Consider the following 22,000-nt stretch of genomic DNA (forward strand, 5'->3'; position numbering starts at 1 on the left):
CCTCCCTGGCGCTAAGCCGGGGAGAACTCAGGGAGCAAAGTTCACATTCCTCCGAGCATCTAGATAGCTCCGCTGCTGTTATAAATTCTGCGCAGAACCGACCTGTTAGTTGGGTATGTATCAACTTGTTTGATCTTTAAAGTGGCTTTAGATCACGTTCAAATACACAACCTTGTGATTGATTCATATAATGTCTTTATGGAGCAAGAAGTTTGTACTCTACTCAATCCGAGTCTAACGCAGGGCAACGCAAACCCGTTCTGCAGTGTTGTCGATCTTCTGACAAAGCAGACGGTGATAGGTTGGTCACGCAGTGAACTGCACCGATCACCTGTTCTTGTAGGGCGCTATATATCTGAATCTTGCAATGTTAAGACGTATTTGTCTCAGCTGGATGTATGTACTCTAGCTTACAAATGACAGAAACTAGGGTCATCAGAATGGACAGATTATCGAAGTTTATACGTGCTGGATTGGTGTACGTTTCCCCTCAAAACGACTGGAAACCATGCTACAACCAACAGTGACAGATCGGGTCTGGCATTGTGTAAATAAAAGTCATTGTGACGTCTCTTATGAACATTCGATCTACGCATTTACCCACTTCTCTGCTCTATAACGCCTTTCAGTATAGCTACACATGCATCATGGAGTACCGACACATGAATTGTGTATAGTACCTGTGAGATCGGACTCGAGGTCAGTGAGCGCAACAATTACTGGCAATAGGGCCCTACGCCTGACCAGAATGGCAACCGATATGCAATCGGTGTTTTGATTGTGGTATGGTATACCGGGGATGCACCGATTCTATAATTATGCACGTAATAATGTGGCTACTGAGAAAAAAAGACAACCTGTTTGTTTGTTTCTTTGTTTGTTTGTTTGTTTGTTTATTTGTTTGTTTGATGTCTGTAGTCCACATAAATATTACGTACGAGCTGCAAGTGTGCCAAATATGCAGAGCATCAGAATGGCCCGGAACGTAGGTGAAAGTTTCTAAATCAAGGTTTTCGTGTTATTCCAGGAGATTTTTGCTATCGAGGGAGGGAAAATGTCGAAATAAAGGCGCTTGCGTGAATTCCGTGCAAAAACATGAAAATTAAGGACGGGGAGTTGAACCGAGGAGGTATACCTGTACTACTGTGTACCTGTGATACATATACCCGATAGGGGAGCTTCAAAGCTGAAATGAACAAGTTAGTGTATACATGTCTGTGTTCGTACGTGTACAATGGACAGCCTACATTAATTGGTGCTTGTTATACGAAGCTTGAGTGTGGTCCGCTCAGTTAGAATGCTAGTATCATTAAAGTGTCAAACTATCGACATGAAACAGATCGAGAACCTTCTACTGAGTGGTGATTATTACTTAGTCGAAAGTTCTCTGTTTTATGTTGATAGATTGACACTTTGACACCGTAAAAGCAGAGAGACAGAAAAATAAATTGTCGTGGGGGACCAATAACTAGGAATATACCGTATAGGCCTAGAAATATTGTGGTCTCATGAATCCACAAGAGCAATGCAGATTTAATACTCAAATTTTGGCGTTGATCTATAATTAGATGAAATAACACCTTCAGCGTTTTCAAAAGTTCAGACCATTCTGTGGCCATATTTTAGTGGATTCTCTAGGCTCTCTATGAAGTTCATATGTAGCAGAGACAAAATAAGCCTTATAATATAAGTGGGCTCACTGAATACCAATTTCATCTACGGCGCTGTTACAAAATTATTTTAATCATGTTTGATCGCGACGCAGAGGTGTTAACTCGATCAGTGTTACGTAATATATTCAGAAAAATGATTACAATCTAGGATTTGTCTTCTGTCTGTGGACTTCATAACTTGACAAGCTCGAAGTTGAAAGTACTTTCTTTCTTTTTTATTGCCAGTAAACCATCCAGGTTTATGATTTTCTTAGGAATAAAATGTTCTAAGCAGAACAATGAAAATGTGATCAAAATCGAATAGCCCTATAAGGATTTTTTTTTTTCGGGGGCGGTGGGGGGGGGGGGTAGGGATTCAGATTAACCTTGTTCGGAACCCTATATATATTTCAGAACTGTTCAGGAAAGATTTTGAAAACTACCTTGAAATGGAAGATATTTCCGGGAAACAATACGAAAAGTAACCCCTTTTCAGCGGTTTAATGAATTAATGTTTTACCGCGAATTGAGCCCCTTAAAAGGGGAATCCAGTCCAAATATAAGTTAGGTTAATTTGAAAGAGTAAAATACTGCGAGATTAACAGTAAAATTTTGATCGAAATCGGGTGAAAACTGAGGAAGTTATAACATTTTGAAATTTCACAAATCTTTCAGGAAACAGTTCTTGAACGGTCAATATGAATATGCAAATGGAAAGTGAGCATGTCATTCACTCACAACTTGCATATAGCTTGTACATGAAATTTTGAAATTTCCAGTTTTTCATTAAAACGCAACTATGTCCAAGGCTCAAATCCTGGTTTATCTACATGATCACTATTCGGAAGTTATTCAACCAGGTATAACGTCATGTTTCAGACTTCAATGACCGGAACATTGAATTTTCTTCTTTTTTTTTGTGCACACGATCAATGGAAAATTGTTAGGTTACGACATGATTAGCTCACTCATTTGCATATTCATATTCACAGTGTACAAGAACTGTTTTGCAAAAATTGCCAAAACTTCAAAATGTCATTACCTCCGTGCATTTCAGCTGCTTTCATCTGATTTACCTTTCAACTCGTAAGATTTTTTACTCTTTTTTATCAGACTAAGTTATATTTGGACTGGATTTCCCGTCTAAAGGCGGTACTCGGCCGTAGAGATAAGGAGCCTAATCTCAACTCGTACATGCAAATGACAGTCACACGCATGCTTGCTAGTTAATGTTTCATCAATTTAAACTAAATTTGCTACACACTTGTAGAGTTCATTTGCGCCTGAACTCTCATGACCACAATCAAGTGCATTCATTCAGTATTGTACATTGAGCCTTTTTAAGTACCCCCTGTCTCACCTAGTTCGATTCTGATATGTATCACTGATAAAAATGAAGGCATCCGAAAGTCGTGTTGCAACGGCAGAACCGCTGTAATCAATGACAAGGCGACTTTAATCATGATTATACAGCTACATATTTTCTTACAGAAATTGCTCAGTGTTCTGTTTTCTGCAATTTTTCAGAGAGGGAGGGAGAGAGTAAAATATGGCAGCTAAGGTTACGCTGATCACGGGATGCTCCAGCGGTATTGGCTTAGCCCTGGCGGCGAGGCTCGCCGGGGACCAGGCGAAAAATTACATCGTATACGCCACGATGAGGAACCTGAAAAAGAGGGACGAACTGGAGAAAGCAGCGGGGGATCATGTCGACAAGACGCTGTTCATCCGCGAGCTCGACGTCAAGAACAGAGCTTCTGTCCAGAGGGGGGTGCAGCAAGTCATTGAAGAGCAGGGAAGAGTGGATGCTCTGGGTACGTTTTCTGATTCCCCTACCAGAACCCCTCCCCAATTAATATTAAATGAAAACAAACAAATAACCAAACAAATGAAAAACAAACAAGAACCACACATACAGTCAAAAACTTAAAACTTCGGAAGTTATTTTCCCTGTCGGAGGAAAAAAAGAAAAGAACATACAGTGTTTATCCCGTAAATATGCAAATCATTTTAATGAGCTTACTTCAACAACACTGATTACCTATATACTACACCGTGACTGTGTATTATTGTCGACTGGTGGTTTTCAGTCCGTCTTGAACTCCTGAGCGAAAAAGTAAAAACCACACCACAATCCCCTTGTAAATGATTTAAAGGTACTGTTTACCATTGGGAGAATTAATTTAAAAATGTTCACGATATCACATTTGATGCATAATGTGTAGGTCAGTTGTATCACGTAACATCCTACCATATAAAAATCTTGCAATAAAGCCTGAAATATAAGGAGATACCGCTATTTTTCTCACTATACCATAACTGTAGACGGTTTAGTCGAGAAACATTATTACTATGAATTGTTCACATTTTGTATATTTTGACAATATTAAACATCAAATTGCACTGATTCAAATTTTTACATTGGTTGTTTATATCCCTGGCTAACATTTTATCTCTATTTTGAAGCACTAAATCTGGGATCTTGTTTTATCGGCAACTGGTAAATTATAATGCCTTTAATGCATAGACTTATGAATCCTCCACGCTCCTGACATGATAAAACTGAAATTATTAGAAGGCAGATTAAAAAAAAAGAAGAAGAAAAAAGCTGCCGACGAGAATTATTCAATAACGTGTTTGCATACCTTTCTGAGATATCTACTTGTGAGTGTATTGTTATAAAGATTTGATTCTATTTGTCTATTTTTATTGATTTATCTTCCTTTGTTTGTTTGTTTGTTTGTTTTTGTTTTTGCGTAGTCAACAACGCTGGCATCGCCGGCTTCAACGCCCTCGAGTACATGGAGCACGAGGAGATCGAAGACATTGTTGACACCAATTTCATGGGCAGCTTGCGGATGATAAAAGAGGTACTGCCCCACATGAAAGAAAGAAGAGCGGGTCGTATCATTAATGTGTCATCATTATCGGGCCTTTTTGGTAAGTCTGGGTTTATTTCTTTCTCTGTTTTTCCCCATTCCATTTCGAAAAAGAAAAGAGCGGAAATAGAATAATACACATTTCCACGAATTTGAGTGATCCACGTGTTGCAACCCTTGCTTTTTTAGGGATTCAATCTTTTTTCACCCTCGTCGGTCAACATTTCAAAGTATACATTGGTGTTCTAAGATATTCTACTTTCATGTACTTCTTATCATATGCTTAACAATTCATATCGCCCTATGTATTTTCTTTTTCAAACGGACCAAATAATGTGATGGTGTAATCACTTAATACATACTTTGCATTATGCTTTACTCTTTGTTAGAATGATGTCAGATAGAAAAATAAATGGAACTTAACTGAACCGAACTGAATTTATCTGTTACACAATAAAACACTTAGTCGAGTCTTGTATACACCAACCGAAAATGCCATAAAAGACAGCAATAAACCGCACGCATTGTAATGCAGCAAAATATGCATTCCTATTGAAAACAGTTATTTTTTTCACAATAAAATCGAAGTATGCATCCTCAGAAATCCACTGAACTCAAGAAGAAAGAATCCGCAACAAAACTAACCTCACAACGTCTCCACTTCAGAAGAGAAAAAACACCAGAAAAGATAGTGAATAATAGTGGCAAAACCTTTACACACACACACACACACACACACACACACATGCACTTCGCAAAAAAAATATCATACTGCACATATTTTTGCGTGTTATAGGGATATTTTTGATTTTATATTGATACACCTTTTCTTCAAATCTCATTTACATGTGGGAGGATTATCATAAATTTGGACTTTAGCTTAAAAAAGACTTTCTAGACGTGTTAAGTCTGTGTAGTTATCTGTATTTTGAATTCCAATGTGAATATCGCGTTCTCTATAGGGGATATGTGTATGAGGCATCGTTCTATGGTATATGTTTCCATTATGACAATTGTCAGTAATTTCACTGTTATAGCAACAAAGGATTGGAACAGCGGGTGCACGTCACGAGACCGACACCCACGAGTCATACAGCCTAATACGAGTTATACAACCCATGAGTTGGACACTAAGAAAACAAGGACCCCGACACCGTATGACCCGTCCGAAACATTAAACCCTTTGTTGTATCTGTCGAACTCGTGGGCTGTTTTTACCTAGTGTCGGTCTCATGATGACCCCGGAATAACTCCCCGCTCTCATCAAATCTGCGAGTTCGATATACACACTTTAAATAGTGGTGGGCTATACAGGGGGTAAAAAAGGGTCATGTTTCAAAATCCTTAGGGTCCCTGCTTATTTGAAGCAGCTTATCGTACTGAGCATTTTGATACCTTTTATTAAGAAATCGGTTGAAAAATGAGATGGAGTCGGCCAAAAAACTGATGGGGGGGGGGGGGGGCAAAATTACTGTCGCGCGTCGGTCAAAATATAGTGAAAAAATAATAAATTCACTATCCAAAGGAGTATGAAGATGATTTTAGTGTCCAGATATATGTTTTTGAGGTCAAGGAATTAATTGCAAATGTCAAAAACCCTTAATATACTATAGAAAGCATTCAAATTCTCAAATTTTGCTTTTTTTGGGGGGGGGGGGGGGCATAGGGCTAAATTTCGGCCCATTTCTGGTATTCCAGTCACCCAACATATGCACTTTGCCATCTTCCAAAATTTCGTAGTCACAAGCTTGTGTGATGAAAATTATGATAGAAACACTAGTAAATATAGGAAGGGTACGTTATGCTCTTTCAAGCAATCCACATTTTGAAAAATGAAAAAATCTTTTAAAACACTGCTTTCACAACTGCAACAGTTACACTAAGACACCACATACTGGTATAAAAAATACTGCATTTAAGTTCCATTCATTAACAAACTTGCATATCCCTGCTTGCCATAATGATTTGATTATTCTCCTCTCTACTCAATAGAATGATTGGAACAGGGCATCAACAAAGTTTTGTGTGGTAATTATGAACCACAAATATCTTGGTACACTTTCAAGGTCCCATGGTCCCATGCAACAGGTATAATTTGCAGGACATTTACAGTTTGTGTGTCATGTTGCTTTGGGTACGAGTATCTCCAACGTAACCCATTATCAGGATCACAACACTGTTCTACTACACGTGTATGTACATGTGCCCTTTCCATTGTCATTTTTGCATATGCTGAGGTACCGCTGTCTGACATTATTAACATCCCAAATAACGGCACAAGGTTCGATTCATTGACCGCAATATCTGGTTCAGCAGCGTCACTTGCAACTTCGACTTTGAAGGTGCTTGCTGAACCTCAGTGATGTTCAGAATCAGTTGCATATCCTCTTCCATGGGCATGTCCGGCAATGCACGGATTGTGGCTGACTCTGAAGTATTGTAGGAATGAGAGTCAGACGATTTTCAGGTCTGTTACTGAAATCTAGTTAAGTTTGTAGAAGTGCGATCATGCTTGGAAATCCCCTATATTGAAAAGTGTGCCTTCTGTATGACACTCCAGTTTGAATACATGAGCAGGATGCGGATCTTGCTGCCAGCTTGTCAAACTTTGCAAGATCTCTCTCGCAATCCAAATTGTTAGTTTGTAGACCTTCAAGCTCCTCATCATTTAGAGTATCGAGAAATGTTACATGCGGTGTAAGATCAAACTGTGTCCCAAATCTACATGTATATTTGCGACCTTGTTGCAATGCAACACAGCCACAGCATTTGTACGGTACAGTACTGTGTAATGTAGGAGATGTTTCTCAACAGCTAATGTTAGTTCTTCTGGTTGAAATAACTAGAAGGTCACATGAAACCCTGTGAGAGTATTCACTTTCTGAGCTGCTAGATCTCTGTGAAGTTGTGGAAGAATTTGAACCGGTTCTACTTGAGTTGCCTTCTCCATGCTGAGAAACAGTGGTATATGTAGGGAAACCAAGTCCACAGAATTCGGTTACTGCAACAGATTCTTCAGTGTGGAGATTCTTTGAAACAGTCTGTTATCAGCTTCTGAAAGCCTGTGTAGTTGTTCAACCTACAACCTTGTGATGTTCTGCCTATTTTCATGTTGGCATCTGATAGAGGATAAGGACGGAAAGATAGTCCACTGCTGAAACTCTGCTGAAGTTAACAACAAGGGATGTCCACTCTCACTTTGATATTATCAGGGAAAGTAATGTTCAATTATTTTCTTTGCAACTTGTGACCATAATCTGCAGTCTACACATTTGAAATGGGTCATTTATGGACAGAAAATACAATGAAACTTTGTAGAGTCTACCCCACCACTAACTCCCCCCCCCCCAAAAAAAAAGAGAAAATTTGAATGCTTTCTATACGATACAGCAAATTACAGCTTCAAAACACATTTACAATCAGTTTCTTGACCTCAATTCTACTGTTGTCTATATCTTCATTATTATCAAATTTATGAATCTGTGACAACAATTGGAAGATGACAAAGTGCACGTTAGGTGACTGGAATACCGGAGATGGGCCGGAACTTAGCCCTACACCCCCCCCCCCCCCCAAAAAAAAAAAAAAAAAAAATTGAGAATTTCAATGCTTTCTATAGTATATTAAGGGTTTCTGACATTTGCAATCAATTCCTTGACCTCAAAAACATATATCTGGACACTTAAATCATCTTCATACTCCTTTGGATAGTGAATTTATTATTTTTCACGATATTTTGACCGTCGCGCGACAGTAATTTTGCCCCCCCCCCCCAATCAGTTTTTTGGCCGACTCCATCTCATTTTTCAACCGATTTCTTAATGAAAGGTGTCAAAATGCTCAGTACAATAAGCTGCTTCAAATAAGCAGGGACCCTAAGGATTTTGAAACATCACCCATTTATAGCCCACCACTACTTTAAAGAAAATGTTGAAAGCTTATTGTTTTTTCTCAGTAAATGGCAGTTGTAATGATTTGATGTAACATTTTTTTTACATGTATTTACTGTATGGACTGTGATACAGTTAACCCGATATTATTTTGGTGGCCCGATAGGGTCTGATCGGCCATCAATACATATCATTTCTTATAGGTAATAGTGGTCCGCAGAAGCGGATCTAGAAGGGGGGGGGGGGGGGGTTGAGGGGTTGCAACCTCCCCCCCCCCCCCTTCCCAAAGAAAAAAAATCTGGGGACCATTTTTTTTATCTTATCTTTTTTTCAAACTTGTAATTTTGTTTTTTTCTATTTTTCTATTTATTTTATTTATTATTATTATTATTATTATTATTATTATTATTATTATTTCTAATTTGGCAATGACCTCTATACCAAAAATAGTGGTGTTTTAGATGCAAGAAAACGCCATTTTCACACACAGATTTTCAAAAATTCTCCCTACTGGGGGAGGGGGGACACCCCCTCCCACACCCTCCCCCTTTATAAAAAGCTAGATCCGCCCCTGGTCCGACATCTATTTTTGGTAGCCCCGGGCCATCGTCCCACTGGGAATGTCGAACCTTGGTTATACTACATACGACTGAATGCTTTGTCGTAATGATAATAATGATGATGATAATAATAATAACGATGATTATAATAATAATCATCATCATCATCATCATGATAATGATAATGATACTCTCATTTTACAACCTGAAGGAGCACTGAAACTAACAAAAAATGAAGATGCCAGCAAGAGATATGTAGCTAGAATCTGATATCAGTTTAAGAGATATCTGCTATTCAGTTTCCGATAGTTATGTTATCATGTTCCATTTACGATAACATCGTGTTAAGCTTTGAATTGTATGGACCTAAAAATCTTTCAAATTTTACGATCATTCATAGGCTGGTGTCCGTCATATATACACTGAGCAAAAGAAGAAAGTAAACACTTCTTTTCAAGTTCATATTTTTCATAGAAAATGTTTGATGAAAATCATTGTGTTATATACCATATTAAAGGTTATTTAATTGCTATCAAACTAGTACAAAAGTAAAAATTGTACAAATTCTCATGGTGTCTTTCATTTGCAAATGCCCTTCACGATAGCAATGACCCCCTCCCCCCAAAAAAGCCCAACAGTTTAACACAATTACAGACATGAATGAAATAACAAATTAGTTTTTGTTTTCTTTATATCTTTATAACCTCTTACAAAAACAAAGTGGGAAACTAAAAGGGAAAAATAAGAATTTTCTGTCAACTAAAACTTCCAATGACATGGGGAGTAATATGCAGAAAGATGATTAAATGAAGACAATTTCTTTATTTCATTCTTTTACAGTAGTAACTTGATGATTCATAAGAAAACTTCAAGAACCAAACATTATTTACAATTTCCTAATTTGAAAAAAAAACCCTCGAATTTCTACCATTTCTTAATTATTGCTTCTTCTGTTATTTATTTGAATTAAGATTTGACAGAAGATTCTTCATTTTCCTTCATTATTTTTAGCCTTCATCTATCTTTTGAGCTTTAAAGATATCATAGAGATTATAGGTTTATTTTTGCAACCTAATTCAGGTTTCTTTTTGTGTGAAATGTGTTGCTTGTTCTTACTGTGATATTGAAGAGTATGCACCTACGCATGAACGACAACTTGTTCAGTTTTGCAATGTTTACTTTTGTGCTCTGGAATAGAAAAAAATGGTGTTTACTCATGCGTAAAAATTGATTCCCTTTTCGTTGACCTATCAGTTTGATAGTCAATTAAATTACCTTTAATATGGTATAATACAATACATTTGTGAGAAATATAAACTTGAAAAAGTATTTACTTTCTTCTTTTGCTGAGTGTATATATATAATTATATATATATATACATATATATATATATATATCTGTCTATAAAATATATACAACGTCGTACTTCTTTTTTTTTCTTTTTACGTTTCCACCGCCTTCTCAAGAACCCCTAAACGGATTTTTACTAAACTTGGCGGTATGTCCGCCGGGTAATATAATCTCAAATTGTTCAATGTGCATAATGCCCCTGTGTGGAAAGTCCCAAAAGACATAGTGTAGGTATACTATAATCATATTCTTCTGTGGAATAATAATGATAATAATAATTATAAAATGAATGATTGCTGTGAATAAGTACGTTGGTGACTGTGATCGAAAAGTTCATTCACTTTGAATCGGGGGAGGGGGGGGGGGGGTAGTGGCTGGGGTAGAATTGGGGCCAGTTTTCACAGGTTCATATCCCTGAAAATAGCACAGTAATAATAACCAAAATTGACATCAGATAAATTATCATCGATAGGTTCAAAGAATATGTTTGCACAAATTAGTACTTCGTGCCCTAGTTGATAGTTCTATGTCGCCCTGTACCCAAAAATAGATAATCTAAAGAGATTTTTATTTGTATTACCTTTATTCAAGTTGATGATCCTTTTGTCAATTAAATTGTAGGCCGCTCTCCATCAGTGTAAATCAGCAGCAAATATTCATACTTTGAATAAAAGCGATGATCAAATAATAAAAAAAGAAATCATGCCTACCAGATCACGTCAAATCTACTAGACTACAGGACCATGGTTCTTATTCCTTATAATAAAAACACTGAGGTGCAAAAATCAGTACATTGAATAAATTATACAGTACCCACTTTGTTGGATAGCACCACTTACAGCTATCAGGACGGAAGCTATAGTCTAGTAGTCTAGTTGATATGACGCCTGTCCAGAAGGTCGTGGGTTCGAATTCCGCTCTCTGACAAGTACGTAACAAGTATATATATATATACACACACACACATATATATATATATATATATGTATATATATATATTAATCAAAGCCGATACACAGCTAATCATGTTGATAAAGGACAATGAAATGTGTAATCAGCTGCCCGCAAAAAACACAATAAAAACGACAACAACGAAGATTTTGCATACATTTTACATAAAAATGACAGAGCTGACGTGTTAAATCAAGGAGGCCTATAGGTTTGTAAGTACAGTTTTCAGTTTGTTTATGACAGATCAAGGGGTGCCCCCCCCCCCCCCGTTAGATATCAGTTGGGGGGGGGGGGGAGAAGGGGAAGGGGGCTTGTGGACGGGGGCCAATCATTTTTTACTCTTGTTTTTTTTTTCTCGAAAAAGCATGGTCAAGTTTAATTCACAGGTATTATCACGAAGATAATATACAAGTAACACACCCCTCACCCCGCCTTAATTTTGCTATCTCCTTCGTTAAAAAGAACCTGCAAGAATGAATGCGTAACAGATGAACTTGCGATTTTCAGATGAGTGCAATATATATGTATATATATATATATATGTATATATATATATAGATAGATAGATAATATATATATATACATATATATATATATATATATATATACATATATATAATATGTGTGTGTGTGTGTGCGTGTGTGTGTGTGTGTGTGTCCGTGTGCGTGTGATAATCATCCTGGATCTCTTGATGTAAGAAGGACATTCTTCTGTCACTTCACAGGGTACCCTTTCTACGAGGTATACTGCGCCTCAAAATTTGCCACCCAGGGTCTGATAGATGCGTTAGCCAGCCGTCTGCACGAGTTTAATATCAGGTGTGGATTCCATAATGATATTCTAAAAAGAATATCTTTCTTTCTTTCTTTTTTCGTTTTTTTTTTTTTTTTTTGCTTTCTAGGCCATTTACTTATCATAACGTCCTCACTTTTTACGCCCTATTGTTCTTTTTTACTAGGTCCAAGTTTACAAGTTGTATAAAATGACACAAATTACTGCAAACTTGCACATAAAAGAATAAGTTTATAAATAGTATTTTTCAAAATTCTGCAAAATTGGTCAAAATCTCGGTTCTAATTAATTATTGATTTCAAAGATATCTTATTTATAGATACATGGCAAGTGCCAATTTCTGCTGACGTCAAAAAAAAATGGGACAAAGTAATAGCAATAGCGTGTCGCATATTGAAAACTCTAAGGTATCAATTTCTGAAAACAACTTACTCCTTATGTTGTCATGCAAAACGTACTGAGCCATTGTTCACCTAATCTTATGGAAAAAGGGAAATACTTATGTCTGTATAAATATCTTAATGAGTTCAGCCATAACGTTCTCTTCAGAAATTAAATGGCACAAATAAGAACAATGATGATAACGAACTTGATAATGATTATAATAATGGTGGAGTCAACATTAGAGGACACATTTTGTCAATTCATTGCTTTTTAATAGATCTAGGGGGGGGGGGGGAAGCCCCCCAAGATCTCTGCCGCCGATCGCGCGATCGTGGCGAAAATTTGATCGCTTGCTGCCCTTCACGTGATCGCCAGAAATGAATCATTTTTTCCCAAAAATATCCTCGTTTCTTTAAATAATGCTTAGTATGCTACTTTATGCAGAGATTTTTTTGGTGCATCAGATTTTAAGCTGCAAATCCCTAAATAACGCGTCAAAGTGGCTAATTCTTTTTTTCTAATTTTGTAGTGTCATTAACGATTCAACGCGAAAAAAAATTGGGGTATCAACATTTTTTACTGTTTTTTAATTTCTTATGTATTTCCTTGTTTTTAATAATTTTTAGAATATATTATATTCTTTTTATCTATTTTGTTCTGCACTCTTTACTTAAATAATAGTTGATGATAACCAAAAAGGATGTTATTTGAGAACAAAATTAAAAAACATGGATCTAACACTTCTTGCAAAGCCCATATTATACGTTGTACTCTCAAAAGTCTTAGGAAACTGCCATTTTCGGTGATATTTGTCACGAAAATGTGCATTATCTCGGCAAGCGTGCCCCCGATGTTCGCATATAGGGTCTCAAAATGTGCGCAAAATATGAAAAAAAAAATTAATTTCAGCGAAGCGAAAATCGAGTTAAAAATTTATCGGGAAAACTGACGGGGGCGGTATATAGGCTTAATAATCTTTATAATGAACAGTCTGACTTAAAAATCATACAAAGTACATGTTTATCACACAATGTATCAAACTAATAGAAAACGGGAAATTTCATATGAATTAAATGAGTAGATTTTGTATGGATCTTTTCTAGTCACACATTTCGTATTGAATAATTCACGTTTTACAAAATTTGTTTTATTCAGTGTAGACCACTCTTGTCCGTCGTTATGTGTACTTTTCTGTCAACCTTACAATGGAAGCATTGCAGGTCTTAGTTATTCTGCTTAATTGCACCTATATTTTGCTAGATACGTTGTACATTATGATCCGTACCGCATTAGATGTATTTTTTTTTAAAACAAATTGATAACAAAGACATGATTTGTGCACTAGTAATGTATGCTTTGTATTTCGTTTCAGTTTTTCCTTGATGGAAATAAATGACAATTGAAAGAAATTGACTTAAACTGAAATTGAATTGAATTGATATACATTCCCCAGTTTATGTTCACTAAATCCTGGCCCGGTGACTTCGATGATTAACGATAACATCCGAGACGGCGGTCGTCTACCAGACAAGCAACGCATAGATGACGTCACAAAACGACAACTGAAATTGGTTGGAAGGTAAGCAATGGGCCGAATGCATAAAACAAGCAATTGCTTGTAAGCAATTGCTTCAAGCAAAAGCACAAGCTCGTCTAGCAAAAGGTCTAGCTCAAGCAATTGCTTAAATCCATATGCATAATCTTTTGCTTATGCCAATACCTTTTGCTTGTCCCGCACAAGCAACTGCTTGCGTTTTCAACAAAAGGGATGTCACGCCTGTGCGAACACAAGAACAATGGCGAGTGTGGCAGCATGTATTTGAAAGGGCATGTGTGTGCGAAACATTTCCTGACATAGCAGAAGAGCTATGAAATGCACACACAGACGCATACACGCACATCTATACACACACACGTATTACTGGCTGATTCCCGTCACTGCAGCTTACAGCAGCCCGGATCTGCCAGATCGCACGTGGAGGGAGGTCTCCTTGCTCTCCACCGAAGTCAGACATCCTACCTGTTTTTCATCACAGTCATTTTGCGTGCTAACCACTGGACATTCCCGTTGTTGAAATGAAAAAGTTTCTTACACTACTTATGAGTAATTTCTTGTAGATTTATACCACTCCTTCACAAGTGTGGTCTTTCTTTCATAAATATGAAAATGATATTTAAAAGGGAACGTTCCGGTTAAGCAAAAGCTCAAGCTCATTTTACAGAGCTTGGAAAATCGTAAGCAATTGCTAGCAAGAACCAGCAAATGGTATGTTTTATGCATACGTTTTTAAGCAAATGCTTGGTCTCTAAGCAATTGCTTGCGGGCAGCAGCAATAGCTTGTGCTTGCTAGCAAAAGCTTCTGCTTGCAAGCAATTACTTGTTTTTATGCATACGGATTCGAGTAAAAGGCTAGCACAAGCAATTGCTAGCGTTTATGCATTCGGCCCATTACAGGCAAACGCAAGAAAGGCACTTCATCCCTGTACGGAATGCATTCACATAATGGTACTTCACATTATCGTAATACCTTAATCCTTGTATTTCTCTCATCACGTGACTAGGGTAGGCCTTAGCATTGAGATCACGCACTTACTTTCAAGTCATGTCAAAATTCTACAACTTTAAATTTTTACGAACATAATATGTCGACTTTAAAGGACATGTCCACCTTTATACATGTGGATTGAGTGAATGCAGCAATATTAGTAGAACACATCAGTGAAAGTTCGGGTAAAATCGGACAATCCGTTCAAAAGTTATGACTTTTCTGCACAGTTACTGCTGGATGAGAAGACTACTACAGTGTATGATGTCACGTGCGTACAGCGATATAAGGAAGATATATAGAGAATTTCACAAAATTTTACTTTTTGAAAAAAGTGCGCATTTCTTCGACTCGCCATTGACGTATGTTAAAGACAGCCAATCCCTTTTACATGCAAATTTTGAAAAATTGGTGAGAACACTTAGGTATTGAAGAAAACATTATTTGAAAACCTCCTGTAAACTTTGAACTCAAGAGGGCCTTTATTTGTTTAGAAAATTGACCGTTAAGATTTGAATATTTTTTTCGTACTACGAAAAAATTACAAATCTAAACTTCTAATCTAGTTTTACAGACCTGTGTGATGCACGTAGTTGCACGTGTAGTTCATGTAAGTGGTGTGTTGTTATTTGCTATCGACAACAAAGTAAGAGAAGCTAGTGAATTCTTCATTTCTAGCTGACAGCTTAAATATGCATATCTTTTGTCCGAAGTATAAGTATAGTGGAACCACAGGAGGATTAATGTATGCAGCTGTGCCTAGTACACAGAATACGTTACGGTGAGCTTTTAGTGCATTATTTGAATTTTAACGGCTAACATCCTTCTAATATCTCATAAATGTTATAGATTTACAATAGTCTTGTCATTCTGGTAGAAATATGTTCTGTGCTATTTGGGAAGGAATGCAAAAGGGAAGGGCTATCTTTAAGGGTAATATTTTTCCCTTTGCCTTCTGAAAGAGGGAAGTCAAGTGTTCTTTTATTATGCGAGAAAAGTAAAAATATCTTGAATTGTCTTTATATTTTCTTTGTATCGTTGTACACATGTGACATCACAAGCTGTAGTAGTCTTCTCATCCAGCAGTGACTATTAAAGCAGAAACTGCAAAAATTCATAACTTTTAAACGGAATGTCCGATTTTCCTCAAACTCTTGCTGATGTGTCCCATTGCTGCATTCACTCAATCCACATGTCTATGAAGGTGAACTTGTCCTTTTTAATCTGTCATTAATTCCCTTCTGTCTTTCCCGCCTATTCGAAAGGTATCAAAAGTATCATTTCGAGGATGGCGTTGCCCAGACGACGGAAGACATGGCATACCATTTACAACAAGTCCTCGAAATGGACAATCCACCATTGTGGAACATGACCCGGAAGTACTGCTACGAGAAGATGCCTTATCGGTACAACGACATCACGGGGTTGCAGTGGGTCAACCACAAACGGCGACTTGTGGAGATGCCAGGGGTCGATATAGATGAACTGAGGAGAAAAGCCGCGGAATCGGATTAGATTTAGAGGTGTTTAGTTCAGTTTCTTACGTGATCGCAAATTAACTATGACATGATGGTGCCTGTTGATAGCGGTAGTTTTTTTTTTCTTCCCCCTACGACCTGAAATACGAAACATTACATCAGACATATTATGATAACTATTGTGATTTATGAGGGATATAGTTGTACATACATCATTTATATTCAATTATATACAATTTGTGAGGGGAAAAAATGTTACAATTTTCTGTTATGGAATATCCTGTGAGTGTCGATGAGTAGGCACACAGGTCATTTGCAGACATGGGACCTCATATTAGAATGCATTCCAGTTCGTGACGCACACTATCAGCCATATACAGTGTGTCTTTCAAAAAAGTAAACCCAACTTCAACAGCAAATTTTCAGAAAACTATAAAATATTTGTACATTATTTTTTCATGGTTAGATAGTCCAATAAGTCCTCTATCCAATAATACCACGTAGGTTATGTAACTCTCATGCATGACTGAGCATGATTCAACTTTAGTGAATGGGTGTGAAATCATCACTGTGGCAAGTTATTTCTTGCTATTGTCATACATTCAGGGCATATTAATTTTGAAGTTAAATTTTTGTCACATGTTAGGCCTATGATTACATAACAACTTCAGCAAAGGTTGTTCCTGACACAGGCACACTTCACATGCTTTCAAATTCCAAACATGGTACAGTTGACAATTGAGCAGAGAGTATTCCTGGTAATTCGATACCAGGAAACAAGATGTTTCGTGAAAGTTCAAGAGGCTTTTTCGGGTGCAGTTCCCCGACAGTCAGCCTCCAACAAAAAGAGCCATCTGGTACAATATGAGAAAGTATGCTGATCACAGAACTTGCCACAGTGATGATTTCACACCCATTCACTAAGTTGAAACATGCTCAGTCATGCATGAGAGTTACATAACCTACGTGGTATCATTGGACAGAAGACTTATTGGACTATCTAACCATTAACAAATAATGTGTAAATATGTTATAGTTTTCTGAAAATTTGCCGTTGAAGTTGGGGTTACTTTTTTAGAGACACACTGTATAGTGCAGGGAAAGGAATCTAAAGAATTGGAAGTCCTTTTTCTTCTCTCCTTCCTTTGATTGACTGATTGCTTTGATTGTTTTTCTTTTTCGTACAAGACTATAGCAGAAAGCCAATTGAGCAAAGGTCCTCAATGATATCAAAATTTTCAACAGTGAATTACATGGATCGGTTGAAGGTTAAGATAAACGAATGACACTGTTTATCTTCATGATACAAAATGATTTCATGCATGTGTCTTTACGCATTAAATGAAAATAAGACTTCACGTACCAGCTGTTCAAAAGACAAATTAAACAAATCTAGGAGTCACAGGAATGCAGGAGACCATTATCATAAGCACATGCTTGACGAGGACAACGGCCTCACATTACACACATAATTATCACACTGGCTGTGACAGTCTATCGGGAAACGTCGGTAGTTCGCTCTATGCTGATGATTGTAATATGAATGTCCGCAAAAATATCATATTATTATTATTATATTAATAGATCTTAACCATGTTTTCATGATTATTACTCACGTTGCATTCATACCCGAATTCTATGACGCTGAGTCTACTGAAAGCGAGGGAGAGAGAGAGAGAGAGAGAGAGGTGCTATTCAGGCGTTTGTTTATCAACGATTGTCGGGGAAGTTATGGGCTGAACTAAATTCATGTTTCAACAACGTAATACAATTTTTTTTTTCACGTTTATATCAAATACCTTGTCACTAAAGATTGTAATCGGCTCTGACTCATTGCCGTGACAAGGTAAAGGGAAACAAAGCCGAGAGGAAGACTGGCTGTTACCACGTTCTCATCCCCAAAATAATCACCGTTTGAAAAGATATTCAAGATGTCTTTAATTTCGTTGAAATTTTCTCATGCCGTTTGGACTATAAAATGCGTTAAAAAATACTTCCTCCGATAGCTTGTATACATGAACTTACAGATTATATCCGTACCCTCTGGACGTGTTTGGGGAAGAGTAAGCTGAAGACTTTCTTTCAAAGAAGGAAAGCAATCTGAATAAATGTACGTTGCATTTTTGAAACCGTCATTTCTCTATTTAAGAGAGTAAGCCCTCCCAAATCTGCCATATAGCGGCCATCTGCCGTACATGGCCACAGAAAAATTGGCTATTAAAGATAGGGGCCACTAGGGTTGACGGTACACTCTTCTTTTGTACAACTTCTTGTGCACACACACACACACACACACACATGTACACAACACATACACACACACACATAAGCGAACGGACGAACGGTTCCAAGCTCTTGTATTTTGCCTTATTATAGAGTAGGAATTAAGAAAGATTTGATATCACTTAAAGATTTAATGAAGACTTTATAGCATAAACAGAAAAAAAAAATGATTGTAAACTATACGGTGACGAAAACGAACAGATACTACGTGCAAGCGCGCAGACTTCAAAAAAAAAAAAAAAAAAAAAAAGGACGCATCAGCCCGACCAAAAAAAGTCAAAGATAAACCATCAAAAGAGAAGAAGCACTTTTGGAAATTTCAGATATAAAGAAAAAGCACTGTAACTAGACGGTGAACCCAAATAAAGCAATTGACGTGGTAATTTTTCTTTGCCTCTAAGACGGACTTTGGGGTATAGGCCTACAATAATTCATTGTGCAATGCTTAGAACGTTAGAGCACGCCAACAAAGTGAAGTTCAGACAATTTGATTAGTTCACACATGAAATGAAAGGTACACAAGCTGCAGACAACTCGGCAAATATTAGCATTGCACCTTACGAGGCAAAGTTTTAGACGTATCGAACTTTAATCAAGCGAATCAGAAGATGTTTTTATTTTACGTCGATATAGGGCAATTTGTCGATCAATTGCAGAAGATGTTTGCATACTACTCCTGATGCTTTGCTGGAGAACAAAACGTATCAATGTCACCGTTTGCTAAACACATAAGAATCAAACCTTAGGGGTAGTTATCACAGTGAATTTATTGTATAAAATTTTTGAATGCAATAAACAAGCCTTTCACAGAAGATTAATATTTGCTCAGCCTTTTGTTTTCATAATATGTTATTGAGTTGTAACTGTTCTGTTACACGACTATTCATTATATCCTTGTGTTATTTCTTTGTTGTTGTTGTTGTTAAAATACATATGCTGATACATGTATGTCTTTATTAACATTGTGTTTGTATAACGTCGAAGCTAAATATCTCATGCAGTGGGACGGGATAAAGTGAGAAACTTTTAATTTAATTGTACGTTTTACCCTCCTTTAACTTTATAGTGTACTTGACTTTTCATGCATTCATTTTTTTTCCATCTCCAGTAGAACTTGTAAATAATTTTTTTTCGCATAAAGTATAAAAACATAATTATATGTGTCAATATTACAAAATATGATAACTGATACATATGGATAAACAAATGATAAGGTAAATAAAAAAGCATCCCCCCCCCAAAAAAAAAAAAAAATGAAAATAAAAATAAAATAAAAATAACGTTCTGAAGTTTGAAAAAATGCAAGAGATGGGGAGGAATACTGAAGAAGCAATGCTTATAGGACTGGATTGTAAGAGAAGGGTCTATAGCTATTACCATTGTTCGCAAAAACTGATAAGTCCATATTTGCCACATGGAGATATTTGCGATTAAAGGTCAAGAAAAATAAAGAAAATAATAAGAAAAATGTTGCTTCTTTTTACTATAACTTCACAAAAATTCCTTTATATGTAGTGACCAATATATTGATTAAAAGGTATCATTTTCAAATTCTTCAAAATTCTTCAAATTCTTCAAATTCTTCAAATTCTTCAAAAATAGACTTATCAGTTTTTGCGAACAAACTCTTCATATACATGCATATATACATGCATATATATCTATATATATATATACATAGCAATAATAATGTCACAACAGAGGAATGCATTAAATGTGACATTATTATTGCTAGTGCTGCCAATACGCGGAGCAACTACAATATATATATATATATATATATATATATATATATATATATATATATATACATATAAACATAGACACATGTATATAAAGTTTGAGGGCGAAACTGGTTCAGCACCTTTTTCATACATCTTTAAAGAATGGTAAAGCTTCAGTTGAGACCTGGCTTCAGGTTTCTAACTACATTGTATCTTTTTTAAGACTCGATGAGAAACCTTTAATGAGATATAGAAGAGCATAATATAATATGAAATTCGAATAGGAATTCAACGTCTATTCCATGATAATTGGTTTTGAAATGACTGAGATATCCAGAACAAAGCGTTCCTATTAAAAAAGTAGGACCCACCTTTTATAAGGGTCGCTTGGGTTTACTCTCTTTTTTGATATCTCAGTCATTTCCAATTCGATTTTCATCAAATGAATTTTGAATTCCTCTTAGATTACAAATGTAGTATGCTCTGTATAATTTCATAACTTGTTTCGTATAGTACATGTATCTCGCAAAAGGTTGAGTTACCTCAATACATGTATTATAAGAAAGGCATCTTCTTGAAGTTGTGGCTTAAAATTCCTATATTTTCCCATTTTCTTGTCTTTTTTTTAACAACTTTAAACGTAAATACACGTATGTATCTCAAGCTGACAAGAATTGAGCTCACTCGCTTTTCGATCCAACTCTTCAAAATAATGATGATAATGATAGTGATAATCATGATGATAATAATAATAATGATAGATATACATATTTTTGGGGTAAATTACTAGATTGAGTTGTTTATTTTGATTTTGAGTTGAAATGGCGACAGGTTGGTGGCATTCCCTTCAGCTTTGAATGAAGATCGACCTATAAAGATAAGTGCTAAATTGACGCTGTACTTATGCTTCTTATGAATCTGATAAGAATTTACGGATAATGATCAATAATCATTTGTGGGTTGTTTTTTTTTTTTGGTAAGAAATTACGTGAAATGCTTATTTGGCATATGTGGCAGTTTATTTTTTACTTCTTGTATCAAACTTCCGCTGTGTCACCAGTCACGAAATCACCACAATCAAGAAAGTTATGCAAATGCTTCTCCAGTTGATATTGATGAGGTAAAATGCTATTTGCGAAACTCATTTTAAGGTATAATTATATTGGATATGTCCCATGTAAAACAGAACAAGACGATTAATTTACGAGACCTACAACGCAAATATCTCAATTGTCCGATGCGACCACTACTCACAAGACTACTTTGTAAACAACTTATATTCTGTATGACTTGCTCTATTCCTTCCTTCTCTTCTTGTCTGCTTTCAGTAATTCTTAAGCAAATGTTCACGATCATGTCAGGGTTCATGTGTTGTTCTTGTTTTAAGTATGGATAAAAGGAAAAATTTCAGCATATTACACGTTAATGCTCGCAGTCTTCAAAGAAATTATGAAAATATGCAAATATTGTTGTCTGCGATAAATATGAAGTTTTGAGTTATTAGTTTTA

General features: G+C 36.4%; 1 protein-coding gene across 2 annotated transcripts; it reads left to right on the forward strand.

Moving 5' to 3' along the window:
* On the forward strand, positions 1-16,891 carry LOC139734253 (retinol dehydrogenase 8-like). 2 transcript variants are annotated; one of them, XM_071645047.1, is made up of 6 exons: positions 1-113; positions 3,180-3,466; positions 4,413-4,592; positions 12,009-12,102; positions 13,914-14,039; positions 16,272-16,891. In XM_071645047.1, exons 2-6 carry the CDS (start codon positions 3,202-3,204, stop codon positions 16,519-16,521), a joined length of 915 nt encoding a protein of 304 aa, XP_071501148.1. In that variant the 5' UTR covers positions 1-113; positions 3,180-3,201; the 3' UTR covers positions 16,522-16,891. The 2 variants fall into 2 exon arrangements, with proteins under 2 accessions (XP_071501148.1, XP_071501149.1); XM_071645048.1 differs by lacking the exon at positions 1-113 and adding an exon at positions 366-699.
* The last annotated feature ends 5,109 nt before the right edge of the window (positions 16,892-22,000 follow it).

The sequence above is a fragment of the Diadema antillarum genome, unplaced genomic scaffold (genome assembly GCF_040938485.1).
Source record: "Diadema antillarum isolate AM-2024a unplaced genomic scaffold, OU_Dant_1.0 seq00000519_RagTag, whole genome shotgun sequence".
Lineage (NCBI taxonomy): Eukaryota > Metazoa > Echinodermata > Echinoidea > Diadematoida > Diadematidae > Diadema > Diadema antillarum.

Coding starts and splice junctions, on each gene's coding strand:
- LOC139734253 (XM_071645047.1), top strand. CDS start 3,202: ATGGCAGCTAAGGTTACGCTGATCACGGGATGCTCCAGCGGTATTGGC. Junction 4,593..12,008: donor ATCATTATCGGGCCTTTTTG/GTAAGTCTGGGT, acceptor GTCACTTCACAG/GGTACCCTTTCTACGAGGTA. Junction 12,103..13,913: donor CTGCACGAGTTTAATATCAG/GTGTGGATTCCA, acceptor TACATTCCCCAG/TTTATGTTCACTAAATCCTG.